At 38.6% G+C, this 26223-nt stretch overlaps 1 protein-coding gene across 1 annotated transcript in view; it reads right to left on the reverse strand.

The window, feature by feature from the left end:
• Stx8 (syntaxin 8) overlaps positions 1 to 26223 on the reverse strand; it is a 253627-nt gene that overhangs the window by 194474 nt on the left and 32930 nt on the right. The window contains exons 5-6 of the mRNA XM_076870189.1: positions 15895 to 16019; positions 4502 to 4594 (exon numbers count right to left, since the gene is read on the reverse strand). Coding sequence (XP_076726304.1) covers positions 4502 to 4594; positions 15895 to 16019 — 218 coding nt within the window. The remainder of the gene's footprint in view (positions 1 to 4501; positions 4595 to 15894; positions 16020 to 26223) is intronic.

The raw sequence follows: 26223 nt of genomic DNA on the forward strand, positions 1-26223 counted from the left end.
CTGTGTCATCTCACCCTCAGAACCGTGCCTCTACAGTTCTGTGTGGTGCTGCTGTTGAGGTTGGGCCAATGCCAAAACTAGGTCTCAGAGCATCGACTTTGGTCAAGTCAACCCCATTCATTTTCCTGCTTTCATGTTTTTAAAAAGTCTGTCTTTTTGAGCATGAACCGTGAAGAATTTCTCAATAAACCAGCACCATAGCTCTTGGTTTGGGAACAGCCTCTGGGTGGTCTGTCACAAACCCTTGTGCCCACCAATTCTCACAGTTCACCTTGAGCTGAAGTGCACAAACTCGATGGTTCCATGAGGGGGATCTCACTGGCTCAATGCCCTTCCCTCCTGCCATTCCTCCTTGGCCAGTGTACATTGGTTTGGGTGTCCCAGCCCCGGGATTTTCACTTCACTGCTAATCCTCTCCTCATTAGGCCCGGTCACTGGCATATGAACAGGGTAATGACTAGTGTGGGTCAGGCCGTCTTTAACTCTCTCTGAGAAGACTGAAAACAGAATTTCTAAATTGAAGCTAATTCAACCCTTTGGTTTTGTGGTTATGTTCTAAGTACAATGATTTTGTTAGTAAGGTTTTGATACTCGATTCCAAAATGGCCTGGCTGGCCATTATCCTGGCCTATTGTTTCTCTCATTTAATGAAAACCAAAAGAATAATTCAGTAGTTCGGTAAATCATATGGAGATATTTACAACAAAAGCGGTATCTTTTTCCAGTACCCCTGACTTATGACACACTCAGATCACAATAAAGATCCAGATGGGGCTGCAATTCTATACTTACCACCTATGGATATAACGGCCTTTGTTCACTTTAACAAAACGAATGGAGGCTGACTGTTGTCCTGGCAGGAATATAGTTTTTTATCCTCAGAGAGTCTCTCTCTCAGTTCCTGTGAGAGAAAATGGCTGACTCTGCCCTATCTCTGAGAAGAAAAATGTGCACATTAGAAAACCACTAGCTTAACTGTCGTCTCCCTGGGAGGCCACCACAGAGAAAACCCAGCTTATGTTGGCAACTAGGGGAAAAATACCTCATGTTTGTCTATGTACACACATACCCACTCGGGTCTCAAATGAAGATGCGGATCAGGGAGACGCAGAGGAAGACAGGGCTAGAACTATTCTCGGCATATTCAGTAAGGACTGGTTCTCCAGCTTGGCAGCATATTGAAATCAATCTGAGGAGCTTTAAAAAGTACTGCTGCTTGGGCCCCAGTCCTGAAGATTCTAATTTACTTGGTATAAAGTACTATGGGAGACAGAATAATGGCTCCCCAAAGATGCACATGTCTTTGTCCTTGAAACCTGTGATTGTGTGAGATCACATGGCAACGTGGCATCCAGACTGCAGGTAGAATTAAGGCGGCTAATCAACTGACCTGTGAGTGGAGAAATTACACTGGAGTATCTGGGTGGGCCCCACAATCAGAAGGGTTCTTAAAAGTACAACAGGGAGGCAGCAGGAGCCGAAGTGACGCAATATGAGAAGAACTCAAGCTACTGCTGTTGGTTTTGAGGATGGAAGAGGAGGTCATGAGCCAAGGAATGTGGGTAGCCTCTAGAAGCTGGAAAAGGCAAGACATGGATTCTCTCCTAGAGCCTCCAGAAAGGAACATGGCCTTGCCAACATCGTGGTTTTAACCGAGTTAGGCCATGACAGAGCCTGTGACCGATGGAGCTGTTATTTTAAGCCACTAACTCTTTGTTATAGCAGCAATAGAAAACTAACAAAAGCTATAGCTCGGGTGTTTCAAGTCTTAAAAAGCTCCCCAGGGGATTCTAATTTGCAGCAAAGTATGATAACCAATAAACTAAAAACAAGATAAAGATGTGCTGATGTGATTGCTTATGCTGGAAAAATATGTGATTTCACCATATCTTTAGTAAGTTCCCCATCAAAGAATACACCTCCTTTTCTTCACTTCCTGTCCACACATCACATGCTGGGCATGCTTCACTAGTTTGGGGCCAGAGTCTTTTGTAGTCAGACCCATTGAACAGGCTAAATTTCTTTGGGATAAAGAACAATTTTACACCAAATAGGCAGATCTTCCTGTTTTTTTTTTTGTTTGTTTGTTTGTTTGTTTGTTTGTTTGTTTTTTTTAATATTTCTGGGGATCCAACCCAAGGCCTCACAACTGCAAGGCAAGAGCTTTTACCGCTGAGCTATATCTTCATGTTGGCAGATTTTTCTATGAAGTTTATTTTCTTGCCAATACTTTTTCAACCAAGGAACTCGCCAACAAATGAATTATATGCAAATACATATATATGCACTGTCAGGAAAAGGACAAAATTGTTTTCCTCTCTATACTGAAACTATGAAAAACCACTATCAGGATTATACAGTATTTCTCCATTTGCTTTAATAATCTGTATGTGATAGATAATAAATAGATGTGATAGACAAGTGGAATAATACTCTGGGAACAAATGAACTCATTCTTCCTAGGAACAAGAAAAAAAAAGTGCCCATTACATAATTTTGACAAGTACAACCCTCCCTTTACAGCGAGACTTCATCTATACCAGGAATTCAATGCTGGCTCATACATGATGGTAACTTTCCTTGGAAGCTATTCCATCATGGTACCATTACCAAAAACTAAGACCTCAGAACCTTTTTCTTTGTATTTTTCCTTCTACTTCATCTTCCTTGAAAGGAGGCTGGTGTAACAGAAAAGTAAGTCATAATAGAATTGGAAAACCTGAGTTAGTATTTCAATCCTGTCACTTATAAATGTGACATTATGAGGATGTGTCATTATGATGCTCTCAGCTGCTCTGAGTTGTCTCTAACAATGATACTGCCTTCGTGATGTAGTGTAGACTAAATGAAACGACACAGATGACAGTGCTTATCACGCAGCAGGGGGCTTCTGTAAATGCAGGCTTCACCAGAGCCTCGTCCACTGTTATACTCTCATGTACCACCCCTATGCTAAGGTTCTCCCATCTTTTCCTTTTCCTGTCCTCTCCCTGAGCTCTGGTACCATATCTCCAACTGTCAACTCGACACTTCCATTTGGCCCTTTCACTGGCATCTCTGATTGGACATGTTCAAACTGGTGTTATGCTCTTTACTCACAGTGACTCTTCTCAATTTCCCTCTGTCAGTCCCAGTAAAAGCACTGCTGGCCCCTCGCATCTATCCTTTCTTCTCCATTCCTACTGCTAAGACTCTTGTTCGGGCTCTCATCCATTTTAGTCAGCTTTGTGACACTGTGATCAAATATCTGACAAGAATAACTTAAAGGAGGAAAAGTTTATTTTTGGCTCAGAGTTTTAGAGGTTGAGTCCATGGCAGGCCAAGTCCATTGCTCTGAACCCAAGGTGAGGCAGGACATCATGATAGAAGGGTGTGGTGGAAAAGCACTGCTTACCTCATGGTGGCCAGGAAGTGGGGGATGGAGGACAACCATAGAAAGCAGCCGGGGGCTTCTGTAAATGCAGAAGTGACCTTCATGCCTTCAGTGACCCACCTCCCTCCGCCACATCACACCACCCAGTCCATTCAAACTAGGATGGACTGAGTCAGTTACAGCTCTCAAAATCCTATCATTTCACCTCTAATCATTCCTGCATTAACCCAGGAGCTTTTGAGAGAGACCTTACATCCAAACCATAATATCCCTTCCCACTACACAGTCCAAGCAAGAGTCTTTCAGGTACCATCCATGTTTCCAAGCTCTCTCTCCCAGTCCAGTCTGCTGTGGTTTTCAAGTTAATCTTTCTCAAATCTCATGTATCAAATCAAGTCTTGAACAAAATCTCATGCATCAAATCAAGTCTTGAACAAAGATCCTTAAACAGTTTTTTTTGTTTGTTTGTTTTGGTTTTTTTTTGCCCTGCAACCTGGTATTTATGTCAAAGAAGCCCAAACTTCACTGGGTGTGTAGATAGATAATAGGAGGCCCATTCAAGCCTAATTATGTCTTGAATCAGAGTATGTCAAGCACCGAGTAATTTCATATCATTGCTACATGAAAGAAAATCTCTTGGGACAAATGGATCATAAAACAAATATTTTTAAAAGCAGCTACTGAGCCAGGCACATGGTGCAGGCCTGTAATCCCAGTAGCTTGGGAGACTGAGATGGGAAGATCACAAGTTAAAGGCCAGCCTCAGCAACTTGGTGAGGTCCTAAGCAACTTAGTGAAATGCCGTCTCAAAATAAGAAAGAGCTGGGGATATAGCTCAGTGGCAAATTGACCGTCTGTTAAATTTCCAGTAACCCTCCCCACAAAAAAATAATAATAATTTGTAAAATAATTACTGAGAAATGGGAATTTTTAAAAATCAAATTCCATACCCAGAACTTCATAATTACAGTCTAAATCAGCCACAAACCACGCTCAATTGAATTAAGCCTTAACAATCTATTGACATTAAGCCACTTTACCTGTTATATATTTTTGAAACCTTCAACAAATGAAGCCTATAGTATTTATAACAAATGCAAATATGATCAATCTCAAACTAGTCCTTACCATTTTGTTCATCCAATTCATTCCCAATTTCCTGTCCCATTTGTTTTTGGCGACTTATGATAGAGGAAAGAGCATCAAGGCCCGCATCCTGTTCTGAAACAAAGAGAAAAACAATTAACTCTCTAAATTGCTTTCCTTTGATTTTTAAAGTCCATAAGTACACTCAGGCATATAACACAACTCAATATATGAGACAAGGGATATAATAATTAACATAGAAACAAAAAATTAAATATATCACAGCTTATACTAAAATGATTTTCAAAATGAGCAAAGGATATAGATAGGAAATACACAAGAATTTTAGAAGGGAAAAATAACACACACAAAAAAAGCTTTCACACTACTGCTAATTTTTTTTAAAGTACAAAAAAATTAGTTTTTTTTTTTTAAATTTATTTATCAGATTTGTAAGGATTAAAAAGAACCATGTTACCTAAGGCTAACTGAAGTGTGAAGAACTAGAAGCTCTGAAGTACTATGTAATTGGAGGATAAGTTCAATTTACGGATCAAAAATCTATCTTGAGAGTAGACTGTGTCCCTTTATCAATCATAAGTCTATGGAATGTATATAAAAAAATATATATATAAGAAAACATTCAGATAATAGGCAATGATGTATTTACAATGATCTTCCCTGAAGTATTTCCTTAAAGATATCTAAACATGAAACTGTATGTCAATTCATTGTCTCTCAGCTCCAAAATCACCTTTTCCGAGTTCTCTGAATACTTATGTGGATCCCTTAAATACATTTTTCCTTTGCCAGGGTTTTTGCTTCCTGGCCCGGTGTGTGAGGGTGGGCCTCCCTCCCCATCCCCCCTTCTCTACCACTACCACTGCCTGCTATCTCTCTGAGGTGGTGATTGCTGAGGCTAAAACCCCAAAGCTAAGCCTGTGCTCTTGCTGGGCCATACCCCAGCCCCCAAGCTTTCTCTCTTGATAGGATCCATCAGTGTTTACAGCTTCTATGTTCAGCTTCTTCAGTGCCCAGTAGCTAGTGGACAGCAGTACACACGCCCTCCTTGGGTGTTTCTAATACCTCCTAGTATTCCTAATACCTCCCAGTATCTCCACTGAGATACTTCACAGGGAACAGTCTTCCTTGACACCCCAGCTAGGGGGCAGCACCTCTTCAAGTCCTCTGAAATCGAGTGACCCTCAGCTGAGCTTCTGCTCAGCAGGGAAGGCTTGGTGCTCTTCCCTACACTCGGCCTCAGCCCGAGATTGGCAATTTCACCTCAAAACTGAGATTTCTGCATTCTTTAATACTGAAGTTCATGTTATTAAGTATAAAAGCAGAATATAAAACAAAGTATAGTAGAATTGCACTTCTGTTTTAAAAAAATAACAATGTATTACTTTTCTGGGTTTTTGAATATTTAAACAGAAAAGTAAGTTAAACTCAAGTTATTCAAGATAATTTCTTTAAATTTTGATTTTTTTTTTTTAAATAAACGAGGCAGTCACCACAGTCTTTTTTCCAGGTACATTGGAAAGGACCCTCTAAAGCTGACTCTTTTCACCCTAACAATATGCCAAATGAAGTCAGATTATGCCAGTGTGGCTTCATTTGTTTAGAGCTTTTTAAATGACTTTCACATTTTGTACATCTACAAAAGCAGAAATCACAAAGGTCTTCCTATTCAAGATCACATTAACATCTACTTATATTTTTTCAAAGGCTTTTTATGGAATTGAACCATTACACTTAGCTCTTTGATTCATCTGGAACTTATTTTAACTAAAGGTGTGAGGTAAGGACCCCTTAGTGACATTTTTTGACACTGTGTATTTTTTTTTTTTTTAACTATAAATGACCTGCTATCTCTAGGGACCATTCCAAGGGACCACTTTATAGCAAAATCACTTTATAATGAGATTCCTTTGGTCTTTAGTAACAACCTCTTGGATGGCCTCCAAGAGAAATCTATCATCAACCAAATACTTTATAGGATGTCGGATGCTACAGGAAAGTTCCAAATGCATCCGCAGGATAATCTATACACAGGACTGAAGGTAAAGTGTCAATGTGAATTAAAAGGTAAAACAATTTAATAAGAGGAGATTCCTCTAGTGCTTTCAATTAGGTTGAAAGTCCCAAGTTGTTTTATCTAGTAGAGACATTATGAATGAAAAATAGCTACATTATTCTTTTCTCTCAAACTTATTGTCTAACTACCTAAAGGTCATCTCTCTAAAGCACAAGAAAAAGAAGACTAAAATTGCTGCTGCTCCAATCAAATAATATCTCCAGGACTTTAGCATCTCCTCAACATGTTTAAATGTTGTAATAAAATTTCATTCCCTAATCCAAAGACACTGAACATCTTGATCATGGAGACTCTCAGTGGGTCATTGTGAAGCTCAATGACCTGAGCTTCTCCAGGTTATAAAGAAGCATTTCTAAAGGTAAGCGGTATGGCCACATAGGGATAATCACCAAAATGCTGCCACCCACAAAAGTAAAAATCACCACAAACCATGCAAACAGTCCACTGAAACCAGCAAAACTATGATGATGTCATAATTATAGTTCTTCCATAACTTGCCCTACTCTATCTCATAACCCAAGATATCATGATATCACAATAGATCTTTGACAGACCACAAAACCTTCAGGTTTACAATGGTGTGAATTTTAAAAGATGGATGATCATTGTGGTAGGAAGAATAATGGCCCCTGATCAAAGATGTCCATGTCCTAATCCCTGGAACATGTGAATATATATTACTTTCCCCAGCAAAAGAAACTTTGCAGATGTGATTAAGGTCAATAGGGAAGAAAAGGGCAACTAGTGTCCATTACATAGGTGGATCCAGTATAATCATGACTCCTGAAAAGCAGAGAACTTTCCCAGCTGCTGTCACAGGGAGATAAGAAGAAGGGTCAGAGAGATGCAGTCGCTGGCTTTAAAGAAGGAAGAAGGGTACCTTGAGCCAAAGGATGTGGGTGGCCTCTAAAAGCAGGAATAGACCAGGGAATGGATTCTCCCCTGGAGCCTCCAGAAAGGAATGTAGATCTTTTAAACTTCTGACCTACAGAACTGCACAATATTAAATGTGTTCTAAGCGGGTGCTAATTTATTACAGCAGCAACAGAAAACTAATACAATCATTTTCTGAAAATCCCTTTGGAGCAATTGTGTGTGTGGATACTTCCTATCTTTAGACATTCAGGAAAACCATTCTCTAAATGAATGTCATGTGACTGGGGGAGGAAAATCTGGTGACTGTAGATTAAAAACAAAAGGACAATCATCAGTATGTATTCTTGCCAAAAATAACAAACCTGATTCTGATCAACTCACTAAATCTAACCACCAAATATCTGGGACAGAAGAATATGCTAAACAATATAAGATTCAAATGGTGAAATCTAGATAGTGGTAACTATGGGCAAATGATCCCGTTTAGAACTTTGGAGGAAAAAAGGGAAAGTTGGAAAAGAAACCTTTTCATTAAAGAAACTTAAGGGACACATCAACTGATTTCAATGTATGGACCACACTGAACAGTCTAAAAGTAGTCTGATAGAAACCATCACAGGACAATCAAGGAAATTTGAACACTGACTGGATATTTGATTATGTTAAGAGATTGTTAATTTGGTATGAATGATGATTACATAGGAACCATACTTTAAAAGATGGGTAGGTGGGCAGACATAGAAATGAAGCCAGATTGTTTACAGGGTGTAATTGCTGAATCAGCATTGGCGGGGGTGGGGGGGGAAGGAGTCATTATCTTACTCCACTTTCATGTTTAAAATTTTCCACAGCAAAAAATTATCAATATTTTAACAAGTAAATTTTTTTTTCTATGTTTTTATCCATATTTTCCCATGTTATTCATTGATTCATTGTCATTTTTACATAATAGTGGAATTCGTTGTTATATATCGGTACATACACTTGATACGACAATAGATTTTGGTCAATATCATTCTCCAGGACTTCCCCTCTCCCTCCACACTACTGGTCTCCCTTCTATTTTCATAAAGTCTTCGTTCCCACCTTTCTTTTCCTTTTCCCTGTCTTCCATATATGAAAGAAAAACATATGACCTTTGACTTTCTAAGTTTCATTTTGTTTTAACATAATGTCCTCGAATTTCCCATTTTCCTGCAAATAACAGTTTCATTCTTCTTTATGGCTGCAAAACTCCCTTGTGTACACATAAGCACATTTCCTTGGTCCATTCATTACACTGAAAAAACACCTGAGCTGGTTCCGTAGTTTGGCTGTTATGAATGGTGCTGATATAAACATGGGTATGCACGGATCACTATAGTATGATGACTTTAATTCTTTAAGATAAATACCAAGGAATGGTGTAGCTGGGTCCTCTGGTGGTTTCATGTTGACTTTTTTGATGAACCTCCATACTGACTTCCACAGTGATTGTACTAATTTACAATCCCACCAACAGTGTTGAAGTGTTCCTTTTTCTCCACATCCTCTCCAGCATTTATTACCATTCATATGCTTGATGACTGCTAATTTAACTGGAGTGAGATGAAATCTCATTGTAGTTTGGATTTGCATTTCCCTAAGTGCTAACTGAACTTTTTTCCATTTGTTGGTCATTTGTATTTCTTCTTTTGAGAAATATCTGTTTAATTCATTTACCCATTAATTGGGTTTTTTTTTCCCCAGTATTAAGTTTTTGTTGTTTTTTTTTTTTTTTCGTTTTTCTAGATAGCTACTTTCTAAAAGATGATTAATAACAGATTCTCTCGTTCTGTAGGTTCTCTCGTCACATTTTGTTTCCTTTGCTGTGCAGCAGCTTTTAATTTGATGCAACCCATTAATTATTGATATTATTTCCTGAGCTTTAAGTGTCCTATTGAGGAAGTCCTTCCCTGTGCCTATATACTGGAGTGTTGACCCTACATTTTCTTCAAGGAATTGGAAAGTCACAAAGGGACGTTACTAAGAGCTACAACCACAGACCCCAATCTGAGCACATGACAAGGACCTCAAGGACTGAGAATGTGTCTTTTCCTGTCCTTGCCACCAAATGCAAGCCCAGCTGGTGGCATTACTAGGTTTACCCAAGGACTTATATAGGCAGCACACTAGCTGTTTCAATCAACCAATGACCACAGAGGATTCTGTTTATAGACAAAAAAAAAAAAAAAAGTCTCTGCTAGATGGAAAGGCTCTAGTCTATGCTAGATAGCCCTGAGAGTAGTTTAGCAGAAAAATCAATTGACATTGTATTATCCAGTGCCTGGAGAGTCACAATGGAACTTCTCACACCCAACATATGTGAGCAGCTCTCCCTAGATGAAAAGCAGGAACAAAGGAAGGAAAGATTAAATCAAGTTAGATAAAGGAGTCAATTACAATTTTAGGAAGACCCTTAGAGCAAGTCCTAAGAAAAGTGATTTTATTATTGTTTTAGTTTTAAGATTTCAGGAAAGGGATCATTCTAATCTATGTGACAGCCATAAGAAAGGACATCGTCCAAGAAAATTGTGAAGTTGTGACTGCAAGGGTTCAAAGATTAGCAACTAAGATTCCTCAGTGTAAAATGGAATCTGGCTATCCACCTTCCCCATCCCTATTTCACATGAAAACCTTTAGAGACCTAAGATCACAGAAATCTAGAATAAATATACAACTTTCTGCTCAAATCTAGAAAGAATATCTAAAGAATAAGACGACTTGATTGTGCTAATTAAGAGACCCTATCAACGTTGACCTCCTGAGCAAAGGTGGGGCACCTCACACCTCTTCCAAAGCCTGGCCATCCAACTCGGGGACAAGAGTCTAGCTATAACCAGTTTACTTCCTTTGTGCCATCTCAGGGATGTTTGAGGTGACCAAGTCATTGTCACCGCCACAGCCACTTTCCCTAACACCCATTTATGCCTCAAGTTTCAGCTAAAACAAAACAAAACAAAAAAAAAAAAAAAAAAAAAAAACACCACAGAAGCCAGGATAAGCCAACTAGTTATGAGGAGGCCTACTTTCCAGATTAGGCAAGGAAGGCATTCATTGCCCTGAAGGCTAAATTCTACAAATAAATTGTCATTTTGGATGATTTTCAAAGTGTTTCTAAGGATCAAGGGAAGCACAGAAAGACTAACTGGCTGCGTATGGTGGTGGTGCTTGCCTGTAGGATTTTAAGTTCCAGGCCAACCTCAGCAACTTAGTCAGACCCTGTCTCTAAATAAAAATAAAAAGGGCTGAGGATATAGCTGAGTAGTAGAAGCACTTGCCTAAGCATGTACAAAACCCTGGATTTGATCCCCAGTGCAACAACAACAACAACAACAAAAAAAGATAAAGGAGGGTTAATGGATTCCATGGACAAAAAGGAAATCAGAAGTGACCTTTCTTGGCTTTTATTTTTTATTTATTTATTTTTTGGTTGTAGTTGGGCACAATATCTTTATTTTATTTATTTTTATGTGGTGCTGAGGATAGAACCAGGGCCTCACACATGCTAGGCAAGTGCTGTACCGCTGAGCCACAACCCCAGCCCTCTTGGCTTTCATTTTTTATCTAATACAGGACATGGTAATGAGGCAGAACCACAGCAACCTCAGCACATCATCGAGATTCCTGAGGCAGAGAAAAGGCTAGTAAGGGTTTTGCTTAAAGATTACTTCCATGTTTGCATTTATCATGGAAAAACAGCTTGCTAGCAAAGCAACAAGGGACACAGCATTTCAAAACATGAAGGAAAAAAAAATCTGATTTAAAACATGCCCCTCCCCTCCCCTTCATCCTCCTATTCCCAAACCCCAGAAGCCAGAAAGCCTTCAGAGTGAGGAACTCGGTATGGATGTGCTCTGCTGTGGAGACTCCATGGCTAACACTCAAGAGGGGCATTCTCTCACATCCAGCACAGCAACCCCTGAATGCAGTCCCTTCTCAGTGACAGATACTTTCCCTAACAGAAAACAGCCTTTCTTGGCAAAAGCAACAATGCCAAAGACATTCAACAGAGTGCACACACCTGTAATCTCAGGACTCGGGAGGCAGAGGCAGGAGGATCTCAAGTTAGAGGTCAACCCCAGCAACTTATCACTGTCTCCAAATAAAAAAATAAAAAGACCTGGGGATGTAGCTCCGTGATAAAGTGCCCCTGGGTTCAATCCCTAGTACCAAATAAAAAGAAAAAGATTGATCTATAGAAATTAGCAAGAGGGCAGTCCTTTCAGGAACTGTATGAAAACCCTGAAGAAAACTATTGTACAAGAATCACTGTGCTCGATGTAAAGCTGTGTTACTTTTTATTTTTTCACTTTCCTTCAAATACGGTAATTGGTGAAGCCCCAAGAGAGCTGCTGTGTTTCATTTACCAGACAATTTCACCACAAAGGGGAGTTCAAAATAGAATTAGACTTCTGCTTCTGGCTAAGATGGACTGCAGGGACCAGATTTCCTTTTGGCCTAAAATAACTGGGAAAGGGTTGGGGGGAGAACCAGGCAAAATATACAAGTTTCAAAATACGTTTGTCAGGAAACAAAGAGCAGTGATCCCCGAGCAATGGGAAACAAATAAGACTGCCCCCCATTACTCCCCTGTGAGAGCTCCCAGCCATGGTGGGCGAGTTGGGGGAGTCCAGGTGGAAACTGGCAGACTTGAATGAGTCCAAGGAGATCACGATGGTTCAAGTATTCGGGGTACTACCACAGAGGACATATCTGCCTGGGAGAGCTCTAGACAGCGAGTCTTTAACTGAGTACTGCATGAGCAATGAGGGAACGCCCCAAAGCTGGGGAAAAGAATCACTCCAAACAGTAAAGGGAAGGAACCTCTGGGCTCAACCAGCTCAGACATAGTATTTATTCCCACCAACCAAGGTATTTCATTATTCATGAAGCATTACATAGAATATGCAGAATGATTTTGGCTCATTAGTGGGATAAACTACTCTAGACTGGAGTTGGTAGATATTAAGTATTTTAGGCTTTGTGGTTCATATGATCCTTAGAGCAATTACTCAACTCTGCCACCGTAAGCAGGAAAGCATAAACAGATAATGTATAAAGGAATGAGAATGGTTGTGTTCCCATAAAACTGTATTTATAGGGCTGGGGTTGTGTCTCAGTAATAGAAAGCTTGACTGGCACATGTGAGGCACAGGGTTCAACCCTCAGCATAAAAGTAAATAAAGGCATAGTATCCATCTACAACATTAAAAAAAAAAAAAAACCAGACCTGTGTTTATGAGCACTAAACTGAATTTTATATAATTTTTACAAGTTACAAAATACTCTTCTTTTGATTATTTTTCACCATTTCAAAAATTTAAAAGCCATTTGCAACTTGCAGAACATACAACAAAAGACGACAGTAGGCCAGATTTGGTTCATAGGTCCTGCTCTATAACACCTCATTGGTCTGTTTTATAAAGCAAGACCCAAGTAACTCAGTAGCATCCCACATAAACACAAGAATATTTCTAAAAATTAAGAAATACCCAATACTGAACAAAGAAAAATATCACCATAGCAGGTATCCAAGAGAATGAAACAATAAGATCAGAAACAAGGCAAGGAAGTCTGCTCTCACCATTTCTATTTAGCATTGTAATAGAGGTTGTAGCAAGTGCAATAATAAATAAGGCAACCAGTTTGAAATGAACAAAACTGTCTTTATTGACATACATGATCATTTGCATAGAATCCTACACTCTCAACAAGTAAACTGTGAGAAGAAACTAGTGATTTTTGTAAGGTTGCATGATCCAAACACATTTTTTAAATAATCAACTGTATTTTTATGTAGGAGCAACAGACACTGAAAAATTTTTAAATGCTATTTATAATTGAATAAAAATATGAAATACTTATGGATAAATCTGACAAAAGATGGACAAGAAATGTATATTGAATACTAGAAAGCGCTTTTGAAGAAAATTAAACTAAATAAACCCATTTATTTAGAATTAAATCTGTATTTATGGATTGTGAGATTCATGGTTAAGATGTCAATTCCCATGCTTACTGTAGCATTATTCAATAGTCAAGATTTTTTTTTTTTTAAATCAATTTAAGTGCCCAACAGTGGATGAATGGATTTTTTTTAAAAAGTGTGGTATGTATAAGCAATAGAATACTATTCAGCCATAAAAAGAAGGAAATCCTGTTACTTGTGACAACATGGAAGAACCTAGAGGACATTATTTTAAATGAAACAAGACAGGCACAGAAAGGCAAACACTGAACGATCTCACTAATATGCAGAATCAAAAAAAGTCAAGCATATTCTTCACTTTGCTCTTTTGAGTTTAACAGGAGCTAGGTGATGGAGGGAGGATGAGGGAATTAGAGAGATGTTGGTCAAAAGACACAAAATTTCAGATAGTTTCAAATAAATTTAAAAGATCTATTGTGCTAGGTTTAGAGGCTTAGGCAGGAAGACTGCAAATTCAAGGCCAGCATGAAGTTCAAGGTCAGTTCAGCAAGACTCTGTCTTAAAATAAAATAAAAAGGAGCTGGGTAGGTAGCTTAGTGTGCAAGGCCATGGGTTCAATCTTCAGTCCCTTTTGGAAAAAAAAAAAAAGGATCTATTGTACACATGGTGACTAATATACTTTAAAATTGCTTAAAGAGTAGACTGGAAGTGTCCTCTCTATATATATGTAAGAATGTTTATGTTAGCTTGATTTAGTCATTCCACAATGTATTAATATTTTCAAAATATCATATGTAATTTTTTCTATTAAAATTTTTTTTTAAAAGTCAAAGTGCTAGAGTATTACTCAGGGGTAAAGTACTTGTCTAGCAGGTGCGAGGCCACGAGTTCAATCCTTAGTACCAAATGTACAAATAAAAGGTAAACCTACCTCTACTACATGGTTCAGTCATTCCATTTATAGGTATTTACCTAAAAAAATTGAAATTTTGCCAGGTGAGATAGCACAGGCCTATAATCCTAGCAACTTGAGGAACTGAGGTTGGGAGCAAGTTTGAGGCTAACTCAGCACCTTACAGAGAACTTGTCTCAAATAAAAAATAAAAAGAGTCATGGTAGAGTGCCCCTGGGTTCAATTCCCAGTAACACACACACACACACACACACACACACACACACACACACACAAGAATCTACAAATAAAGTACATGTTCACAGCAGCTGTACTTGTAACAGCCCCAAACTGAAAACCACGCAAATATCTATTAGGTGAACAGTTACACAGATTGTGGTAAATGTGAATAATGGGATACCATATTATAATATAAAAAAATGAAATACTAATATACACAACATAGATAAAGTAACTATGTTTAGTAAAAGCCAGATCCCCTGCCCTCCCAAAAGAACACATACCGTATCATTCTATTTATGTAAAATTATAGAAAACAGAAAATAATTTATAGTGACAGAAAGCAGATCAGCAGCTGTCTAGGGATGGAGGAGGGGTAATAGGAAGAATTTTAAAGAGACATGAAGAAAACCTCAGGAAGTAATGATTATGTTCATTATTTTGATTGTAGTAATAGCTTCATATGAGTATACATATGTCAAAGCTTATCAAATCATATGCTTCAAATATGTGCTAGTTATGATAATGTTAAATATTCCTCAATAAAGTTGATCTTTAAAAAGTAGATTTAGAACAATATATCTGTACATGCCGACATTGGAAAAAATGTTCATAACACACATTAGTAAGAAAAATAAACCTATGGAATAATACCTAAAAGACAGCCATGTACCTCATGACACCATTTATATATGTGTGTTTAGACTGAATATATGTAGGTATATACAAAGTCTGAGGAAATACACATTGATCCATTTATGGTTAGAAATTGAAGAAATGGAAAGCTTTTCATCTTATCTGTCTCTATAGTGCTTAAGTTTTGTAAAGCAAGTATACATTACTTCTGAATTTTAAAAAATAGAAGTTACAAAATAATTAGCAGTTTTAATAGCTAACAATCAAGATGAACTTGAGGTGAAAGTCAACTGATTTATTTTGCAGATGAAAAAGGTAGAGTCCTGGGCTGGGGTTGTGGCTCAGTGGTAGAGCGCTTGCCTAACAAGTGTGAGGCACTGGGTTTGACCCTCAGCACCACATAAAATAAAGGTCCATCGACAGCTTAAAAAAAATATGAAAAAAAAAAAAAAAAGGTTGAGTCCTGTGTTAGAAGAACAGTCAAGAGCATATGCACTAAGGTCCCCTAGACTTATCAGATTCAGACCTGTTCTCACCCAGTGGAAAAATCACTACTTCCATCAGCTATTAAAACAGGTGACAGCAGGTTTCCACTCTTCAGGTATCCTGAGGCACAAAAATGCCAAGAGCTTTAGAGGACCAGCAGTTTTCATTCCAATTTTCAATGAGGAAAAGGAACATTCAAGGCCACAGTCAAAAATCAGAAAAGGTTTCTGAGCCCACAATCCTTTGGTATTTAGTACCTTGGATGATTTTCTGCTGCTGTTGCCGGATTTCATCAAAACCCAAGCCTCTGGTCTCCTCTGGCTCCTCAAAGAGCCAAGGGTTGGGTGCTCCTCGCTTAGCCTCTTCACTCATCAGGCTGGACCTAAGAACCACATTAAATGCATTACACATCTCACAAAATACAGCTCAGATGCAAATTCCCCTCACAAGCGCAGAGGTGGCCAGCCTCCTATGCTTTGAAAATTCAATTTGCGCAATTTATTGCGTCCTTAGTCTGTTCCAGGAACTGTGTTTAGTGTTAGAAGAGTTATGAGGATGAATAAAGCTCAAACCTGGTCCCCAGGGAATTACAGCCTGTTAAAGAGATGATGGGAGAACATAATACTCATATAATCCTCCAAGATACATTTGACTCAATAATCATAGAAGAGGCTGATAAATGAGGTTCTTAAATTTCAACCATATAAAGCCAATTGGAAGTATTCTTCATACTAGGACATACTAGGACAAAGTTTCTCACAGGCCATGTGATACCAAATGTACAAATATTATTTTTCAAGCAGATTCAATGCTACAATTACTGATTATAGCATGAAAAAGATAATATAATTTTCCTTAGTTGCTTACAGACAGTAATGCATGCAGTTTCAAATCCAATTTTATGATTGCAATGTAGCATTCATAACATAATCAACACAGTCTGATTGTCCATCTTAGTCTTCACTCCCTCTAGTAACCCACATGCCCCGTTGGCACCAAACACATTGGGGATTTCCTGTTCCTGCTGAGACCAATCTCTGCCTCTGTCCCAGTATACTGGATTCTTCTCATCTCAAGTCGTTCTCTCCTGCCCTGACTTTTCCACAATCTGAGCTGTGAGGATCACCTTGTTCAGGAAACCATGTCTGACCATTTCCAAACAAACAAAGGTTCACTTTAGAGCTCTGATTGGATTCAAAACAAAAATGACGATAGCAATGTTGCAGTAGTGGGAGTGTCAGCAACAACTGAAACAGTTAAGCACTTGCTATGTGCAGGCACTGCTCGAGCAAGTTATGTGTATTCACTCACTTCTCCATCGTTGCTCATTCCTCTAGCCCCAATGGCATGGTATCGTCTAGAGAGAACCGATATCCCAATGCTTAACCATTTATATAGATAAGACTTGATATGGGCTGGGGCTCAGCAGTAGAGCGCTCGCCTAGCACATGCAAGGCCCTGGGTTCGATTCTCAGCACCACATAAAAATAAATAAATAAAATAAAGGTATTGGGCCCAACTACAACTAAAAGTTTTTAAAAAATAAAATAAGACTTGGTAGAACAGAAAAATCACCTTTATTCTTCTATACCCCGTTTCCCATTATGGAGTGAACAGCTAACAGTACATCACTTAACCAGAAGTATAGGGATAGTTATATCCACCTCCACGGGTTCTGGGAGGATTAAATAATTAGTTTATTTTAAAAAAATCTGTGGTGGGTGCAGTGGCACAGGCCTGTAATCCCAGCAGTTCAGGAGGTTGAGACAGGACGACAGCCTCAGCAATTTAGTGAGGCCCAAGCAATTTAGTGAGATGCTGTCTCTAAATAAAATATTTTTTTTAAAGGGCTGAGCATGTGGCTCAGTGGTTAAGTGCCCCTGGGTTCAATTTTTTTTTTTTTTTTTTTTTTTTTTTTTTTTTTTTTTGCTCAGTACTTCTGTGAGAGGTACTATTCTAATTAACAAGGATAAAGAAAAAAAAACAACTATAGGCAAACCAAAGTCTCTGCCTTACAAAGTGCAGATTCTCATTATAGGTGCCATTTTCATTCCACCCTATGTGTGTGGCTTGGGGCGGGGGGAGGACAATATGTAAAATATGGGAAAAATGCTTAATGTAGTGCTTAGAAAACAAAAATCATTCAAGAAACTAACTTATCATTATACCAATTATTGCATTATATACACAGGAGACACTTAAAATTTTCAAACTCAAGAAGTCATGTTAATTTTTAGCTTAGTCCTTTAAAACCAACCAAAGAACATAATATGTATTAAGAAACAAACCCAAGCCAAATGGGGAATTTTTTTTTAAATCATTAGACTAAGATTTTAAGCATATAGCTGGTCTCCCTTATTCAAGTGTACTACAATTAGCATGCCAAACACTTTCACTTTATCCAAAAGACAGATGTGTTCTTTAAAGCCTTACTTCACACGATTGGCCCCCAAGAATCCAAGATGTCAAGATTTCAGATTTATTCCATATAATAATTATTTAATTCCACCTAGCTTTGAAGAAAAAGCAAGGAAAGAAGTGAATTTGCAATCAAAGCATACCCCTAAACCCTTAAACCATCTTGCAAGTGCCAGCCTTTGTCAAAACAGGAATCACGTGGGATTCTGTATACAGCTCACTCCAGTGCATGGATCACAGGCATATAAAGTAACCTCAGAAGTACATCAGTGACCAGCTATTAGTATCCATTCAAATGAATAAATTGAAATTAGGTGATACTGCTTCTCTAAGTTACTGCTGAAATGTCCCACTGTTGATCCTTGTGGTAACACATGCTTTTAAAAATTAATACAAACAGGCTGGAGGTATAGCCCACTGGTAGAGCACACACTTAACATAAGTGCAGCTGTGAGTTCAATCCCCAGAGCATACATGCTTGCATGCACACACGCAAACAAATTAATGTTAAAAGGGAAAAAATGTACAATTTCTTTTAGCAACCTCAAAAAAAATGACAAATTGGAACTTCACCAATGTGTGTATTTTTTTCATAATATCTTTATTTTTATGTGATGCTTAGGATCGAACCCAGTGCCTTGCACATGCTAAGCGAGTGCTCTACCACTGAGCCACAACCCCAGACCCCTCTGGCGCGCGCGTGCTCACATGCGTGCATGCGTGTTTGTGTGTGTGTGTGTGTGTGTGTGTGTTTGTTTTAAACACCTTTTAGAGAGCAAAAGTGACAACATAGGCACAATTTAATATTACTATTAAATACACATCACCAACAAACATGTAGGAAAGACTTCCTGGAGTTATCTAATTCCCAAAGCTGATTTGCCATCTCCTCCTCTCTTCCCTCCTCTCTATTTTGGCGTTTTCGGTTTTGCTGATGTCCTAAACCTGCCAGGAAATCCAGCAATGCATGCGCCTTTCTTTAATAAGGGTGGGTACAATATTAAAATTCAGGTATTCTTATATGTAGAATGCTTTATTTTCTTTATAGATTCATCATTTGGGATGATGCCCATCATTCAGTACAGTTCTATACACAATGGCCCTGAGTGTGCTGCATCAGAATCTGGGAGTAAGGGGAAAAAAGGGCACATGAATAGTTAAAAAGAAGCCCCACATATAAAAATTCAGGCAAGGCATGTCCTCCATCCCTTACCCCGATTGAAAAATCACTGTGTTAAAGACTTACCAATTTATCTCTACCCGTGATATTTTCCTATGTGTTCTCTATCTTAAATGAAAAGGCACAAATACAGAATCTCCAACTGGCATTCCTCCAAACTTAACATATACAAAGTCAAATGCATTACTTGCATCCTGTAAGCCTTACTTCTCCTGCGCCCTCTGTTTTGGTCAGCAAGTCATACAAGCCATGATTTTTGCCCTTTCCCCCACATCTCATCAAAGGCCAAGGCCTCCCTCAGAGGTGGTTCTCAAGTCCATGTCCTCATTTCCATCCCCAGTGATACAGCCTCCTGGGCTCAGACTCTCATCTCTCACGTGGACAGTGGAGATGGTGTTCTTCTGATTGGTCTCTATGCTCCCAGTCACACTCACCCAAATCATCTTATACTTATGCTGCTAGAATTATCTTTCTAAAAACAAATCTCTCTCCATATCATTTCTATATTTCAAGACTTCTGTACTCCCCAGAAGCTACAGGTCAAGTGTGAGCTTAACATGAGGCCCTGGTGATCTCCGCATCATCATCTTTCAACATCCCCCCTTCCACACCCTGCCTCTCCTTCAGCCCTACACACTGCTCAACCACTCAGACAAAGGCACAAACTTTCACACTCTCATGTTTTTGTATGAGTCTGAAGTGTCCCCACCCCCATCTCTTTGTCCATCTGGCAAAATTCTATTCATCCCCTAAGGCTCAACTCAAATGTCACTTCTGCTGCTTAGTCCTTCCTGATCCCCACCCCCTCCCCCTTCCCGAGAATCAATCACTCGCTGGTGCTCCCATGGCACTTTGCTCATGACCTCTAACGTGGCATTTATCAAGCAGGATTGTAGTTAGTTATTTACTCATCTGTCTCCCTTCCTAAATTATGAGCTCTGTGAAGAAAGAGGCCACATGACAGTCATGTTTATATCCCCTGTACCAAAAAAAAAAAAAAAAAAAAAACCCACCAGCCTCGGAATACGCCAGAGAAGCAGCATTCAGTAAATGTTTACGAAACAGAACTGGGAAAACCACTGAGGGCACTAAGGGCTTTAAGCCAAAGGAAGACAAAATGAGAAAAGTATTTAACATTTTCATTTTGAGATTAAAAAAAAAATCCTACTTATCAACTGCTACCTGCCTTCAAGATTTTAGCAGCAAAGAGTAACACTGTTCAAGCAGATGAAGACAATTTCTTGAGAGGAAAATTCTGTCAGTTAAACACCTTGTATCTCAACCTCACTTTTGGAATGACAAGCAAGGAGTATTTCTCCTTTGCAAAGGAAGTTAGAGAGAGGAAATGCTAATTCTTATGTTGCCGAGTTTAGGACGGACTTCATTTTTTTTTTCCTTGCTGGAGATGTAAGCCAGGGCCTCACACATGCTAGGCAAGTGCTTTACCATTAAACCACTCCTCCAGTACTTGGCCTTAAACTTCTGGGCTCAAGTGATCCCTCTGTCTCAGTTTCCCCAAGTAGCTGGGATTATAGGTCTGTACCACAGTGCTTGGCTCCCACCTTTTAAAAATATATCAAAAATGTTTATCTAAATTCTTTCAAGATGGAACTTATCTAATAAAAAGAATTTATCAGATAAATGCCATATTAATAAATATGTTAGTATCTGTCTCACATAGATCTTACCACAAGGTTTCAGTCACTTTCTAAAGACAAAAATGATTTCATTTTCATCCCCCAAAGAAAACAGCATATGTTATTAAATTATAATATGGGGGCACAGATAATCCATCTTTCTGTTGACAAATGAAGCTGAAGCTTGCTAAAGTTCATAGGGAGGGTGTTCTTATCAACTGAATACAGAATTGAAAAGGCAGTGAATTCCAAGAAATAGCTTTTCAAAAAGATGTCACAGTGACTATACAAAATGTTTGTTTTGTCTGGAAAAAATATCCATGTTTGACAATTCACAGACCACAAGGGAGGTTTGCAGTTTGGACTAGTAAAGCTATTTCTAAGGTGTCAGTGAATTGAATCGAGTCTGCAAAGTTTCATAACTAGACTTGCCTATAGATGTGAAAATGCTACTATGGTATTTAAAGGCGATTCCTTTTTCAAAACTTTTTGTGTAGTTTCGTTCTGTGAACATAAAGATGCACCGAGGCTCAAATTTCAATCAGAAATAGATTCTTTGACATAAATTCTTTAGAGACAAAGTCTGGCAACAGGACGCAGATGGATTACTCTGAAGAGAGGCTGCAGTGGGGAGGAGGCTGAAGGCTATGCAGTGATGTAGGTGGGCAGCAATGGGGTCTAGACAAAGGAAAGGACACCAAGGAACACAGAGAAAGGGACAATTAACATACTGATTCAAAGGGAAATTCCACAAGTACTGGTGAGTAGACTGGATATAGAAATAGAGATTTCCAGATCTGGCCAGTTGGAGGGAATGGACACAACATAGGAAGGGAAATTTCTCATTACTTTCAAGCATCAGCACAGTTCCTAATAAACAGCCCCAAAATAACACTCCTCCTTGAAGCTCATGCTCTATGGGTATGTGAGTATCTGTAGCCATATTTATAGACTGTTAACTTCTTTCAGTCCAATACTCCATCCTATTATATTTTTATAACCCGTCCATCTATCCCTCCAACCATCCAACAAATACAGAGTACACTTAATGTATCAGGCGCTCATCTCAGGGACTTGGAAGTGAACAAGAGTGATAGATGCCTGACCTCATGAAGCTGACACTCTAAGGACAAAAAAAAAATGCCCAACATTGTGCATAATGCAAAGAAAATTCTCAAAATAATTTTGTTAATTTAAGAAAATAATCTTCGCTTCAATTAATCCAGAGTATCAATCCAGGGCAAATAAGAACTTAAACAAGGAAAATATTTTCCTTATCCAAGGAAATTACACCATAGAACTTAGAAAAACATTTTCATTAGGTTTTCAAATTTTAAACAAAAATTGTTTTTAAAGGAGGAGAGTTATGCATTGCTAGCCAAATTTACCCGGGTAACTTGGGGGAGTTAACACAATTTGGAAAAAGGGAAGTTTTTCATCATCTTTCAAATTTCACTATAGTACCTAATAACAACTCCAAAGTAAGAATGTTCCTTCAAGAGCATGACCTGTGGATGCATGGTTGCTTGTAGCCGTATCTACTAGACTGTTAACATCTTTCAATCCAATATTCCACCCTATTTCTTCCTGTCTTTTTTTTTTTACTGTTAATAAAAACCTTAATAAAAGAGTTCATAGAATAGAAATGTAGGGTAGAAAAGGTCATCAGAAGTCATTATTTTGGTCCCCAACCCAAACTTCAGAAATCTGAAACCACTATTCCTCAGGGTAATCTAAGAAATTTAAAACCAAGTAAAACCAAAAAGACACTTTTCTTACTTTAAGTGTTTGATTGCCATGGGTACCTAAAAGGTAGAAGAGGGATAAGGAGGCCTGATGTACAAAACACCTAAGAATTCCAAGAGCTGAAGTGACTGCTCTGCTAAACCTTATGGTGACAGAGAGCCATCTGCTGGTTGATGGTTCAGGTTCAGCTACAACCATCCAATGGTCAACTTTTATTGCAAGCAGCTTTGTACTTTATTATTACCCAAGGCACCCTTGAAAACATGCTTAGAAACAGACTGTGCAAAAGTCAACAAGCTCATATAGGATAAGGGAACTTCTGTTCTTAGAGCTAGCCTTCTGGACCCTGTCCTCAATAACAACTCTGCTCTGCCTTCATTGGCTCTTCACAAACACTGTGAAACGACAAATCCAGTAAGTGTCCAATTGAGGAACACAACTTATAATTTGCATGTAGGCATTTGACATGTCTAATGAGTTCCAATTTCGTCTTGACACTAATGTCTTCCCCTTAGCATGTGCTTCCAATCTAAGTTATTTTATAAAGATAAAATACAATAAAAATTTCAAGTATGCAAAGTAACACTGTTCTATGGACCAAGATGTGAGGGTAGCAAAGTCACTCACTGGCTGGCAGACAGTGCCACCAATAGTGGAATTTTGGGTTCTTCAACTGATGAAGAAAAAAATCCAAATCTGGTATTAAAAGACTATTTAAGGGTACCAATGAACAATGTATATGTATATTCAAGATGCAGAAAAGCCAAGGACTGCCTAGATAGACATTATTTCCACCTCAATAACCTTGCTTTTCATTGTATCAATTCATCTAAATCATATTGAAAAACGCAAATGATTGAGATGGACACCCACATGATTAACCATAGCATCTTTTCCTCTGGGGACAGAATCCAGGAAATTTGTAAGATCTCAGATGACTTTTATGCAACCAGCAGGATGCCAAACTGCAAATTTAGTAAGGAAGCTATTGCTCTAGAAAGTGTAGGATTCAAGAAAAGTACATAAGAGGAAAAAATACATTTGTTCAAATTCTACACATTTTACCAGGGCTATCTCAAGTCTTGTTTCTTCCACATCTTCTCAACCCCCTTTCCCTTAAATTGATTTCTTTTTTTTTCTAATCTAGACCATGTATAGCCCTTACCCCAATTTTGCACTTCAAATTCACTATTCTTAGAGACCTCTACATGTTCTGTGCGAGAGAGAAAGACTTCCACAGATGGCATGCCACCTATATATTTCCTGCTAAAATCAGTGACAACAAGTATTCATTCATGCTTATAAAGCACTTTCGAGTTGATAAAGAATCTTCACATACATTCTTCTCACTTGAACTGTATAATATTTGGAAAAGTTGTCATTATCTTTGTCTTATATAAAATGAAAGAGTCAAACTCCAACCTAGGCTTTCTCATACTCCATCTTTTGTTCCTTCCACTGACTCTCACGATGCAAAGCAAGCAATACACTGCTTAAAAATCTAGTACGGGATAATGCTTCTTGTAGGTCAAGTGAACAGGAAAAAGGACAAAGTACTCAAAATCAGTAAGAAACGGACAAGTGAGGACCTCTAAAAAGGAACTGTGGTAGGAAACCAAAAGCAAAAGAGAAAAGGCCTAAGAGACAACACCTAAGGCAAAGGACAACAAGACTTTAAGCTCTAGATCTCTGCCATTGATTCAGCCTAAACACAATGATTTAACTGTTATGAATTGGCCTCCTCATCTATCAAACTGCTTATTTCTGAAGATTACTATGAGGGTCAAATGATATAAGACATATGAAAGTGCTCGTTAAATAGAGAAGAGGGGAAGGGAGAAGTAGAAAACTCTTGTGAATAAAGAATATGAATTTACATATCTTCATTTTTAGGTTTTTTTTTTAATAATTTTTTTAATACTTTTTTTCAGTTTTCAGTGGACACAACATCTTTATTTTATTTTTATGTGGTGTTGAGGATCAAATCCAGCACCCAGCACCCTGTGCATGCCAGGCGAGCGTGCTACCACTTGAGCCACATCCCCAGCCCCATTTTTCATTTTTAAAAGCACAGATAGGATCCAGGCAAGTGGCGCATGCCTGTAATTCCAGCAACTTCAGAGGCTGAGGCAAGAGGATCACAGAATAGATGTCAGCCTCAACAACTTAGTTAGACCCCGTCTCAAAATTTTTTTTAAAAAGGGGGGGAGCTGGGCCTATAGCTCAGTAGTAAAGTGCCCCTGGGTTCAATCCCTAATACAAAATAAAAGGGGGGACTGGGGATGTGGCTCAAGTGGTAGCGCGCCCTCCTGGCATGCGTGAGGCACTGTGTTCGATCTTCAACACCACCTAAAAAAATAAAGATATTTTGTTCACCTAAAAACTAAAAAAAAATAAATATTTAGAAAAAAACACAAGTTAGAGAGTATTAAACAAGTTTTTTTTAAAGTCAAATACAGTAAAAGTAACCCCTTTTTCTTCCTGCTTATAAGTGGACATAATTTTCTCCCTTTTTTAAACTCACAAATGATTTGTATAACTTAAAGTCAATTCATGCAGGGACAGGGAAACTTTTTATTTTCCATACCGAAGTCACAATTATACCAGTACTAAAATACTGAAATTCAAAATGGGCATCATTTTCACCCAAGAGGATTAAAAATGGCAAAACCCACCAAGCTCATCAACACCAAGGCCAAGGTGTCAGGAAATGGGCTCTCTCGCTGGGCTGTGTGCGGTGAGGGACATTTCTGTAATCCCAGTGACTCATGAGGCCGCGGCAGGAGGATCACAAGTTCAAGGCTAGCCTCAGCAACTCAGCCAGGCCCTAAGCAACTCCAAATAAAAATAAAAAGGGCCCAGGATGTGGCTCAGTGGTTAAGTGCCTCTAGGTTCAATCCCCAGTACCAAAACGTTGGCTCCCCCTTATATTACTGGAGGAACCCAAAATACTGCAAATTTTAAGATGCACACATGACTGTTCCTGTCAAATTCTGAACATCCATTCCTTATGTCCAATAATCCTACTTTAAGGACTCTGTCCAATGGGAAGAGAGGCCATAGTCCCTGGGGTATTTACCTCAGCATTGTGTAATGGCAAAAACCAAATGACCCAACATCCATAAAATGGAGAGTAACTGGAAAAATGACTGCATATTTATATTGCAGAATAACAGCTATGGAAAATAATTTGTCAGATCTATGGATTTGGTCAGCTCTATTGAGAGGAGAGAAGAGGAGAGAGAAGAGGAAGGGAATATAACAGAATAGAAAAATCACAGCAATAAGCAATATATACATGTATTGAACGTTACATGGTTCTCCATTAATATGTACAATTTTTATCTATCACTTTAAAAAATAAATTAAAAAAATACAACTTATGTGAAAACATTAAAAACATTAAAAACATCCCTTTTTAAAAGGAAAAATTAATTTTATGCAGTTTGATCCAAGTAGAGAGAAAGCATTCTAGACGCTTCTCCCCCAGGCCCACAGAAGCAGTTACAATTTACAGAAACAAAAAACAGGTGATGTACATGTGTGGATTCAGCTAGACTGTGCTGGCCGGGGAATGCATAGGGGCAGCCCAGTGTGGGGTGGGG

This window comes from Callospermophilus lateralis, chromosome 11 (assembly GCF_048772815.1).
Source record: "Callospermophilus lateralis isolate mCalLat2 chromosome 11, mCalLat2.hap1, whole genome shotgun sequence".
Classification (NCBI taxonomy): domain Eukaryota; kingdom Metazoa; phylum Chordata; class Mammalia; order Rodentia; family Sciuridae; genus Callospermophilus; species Callospermophilus lateralis.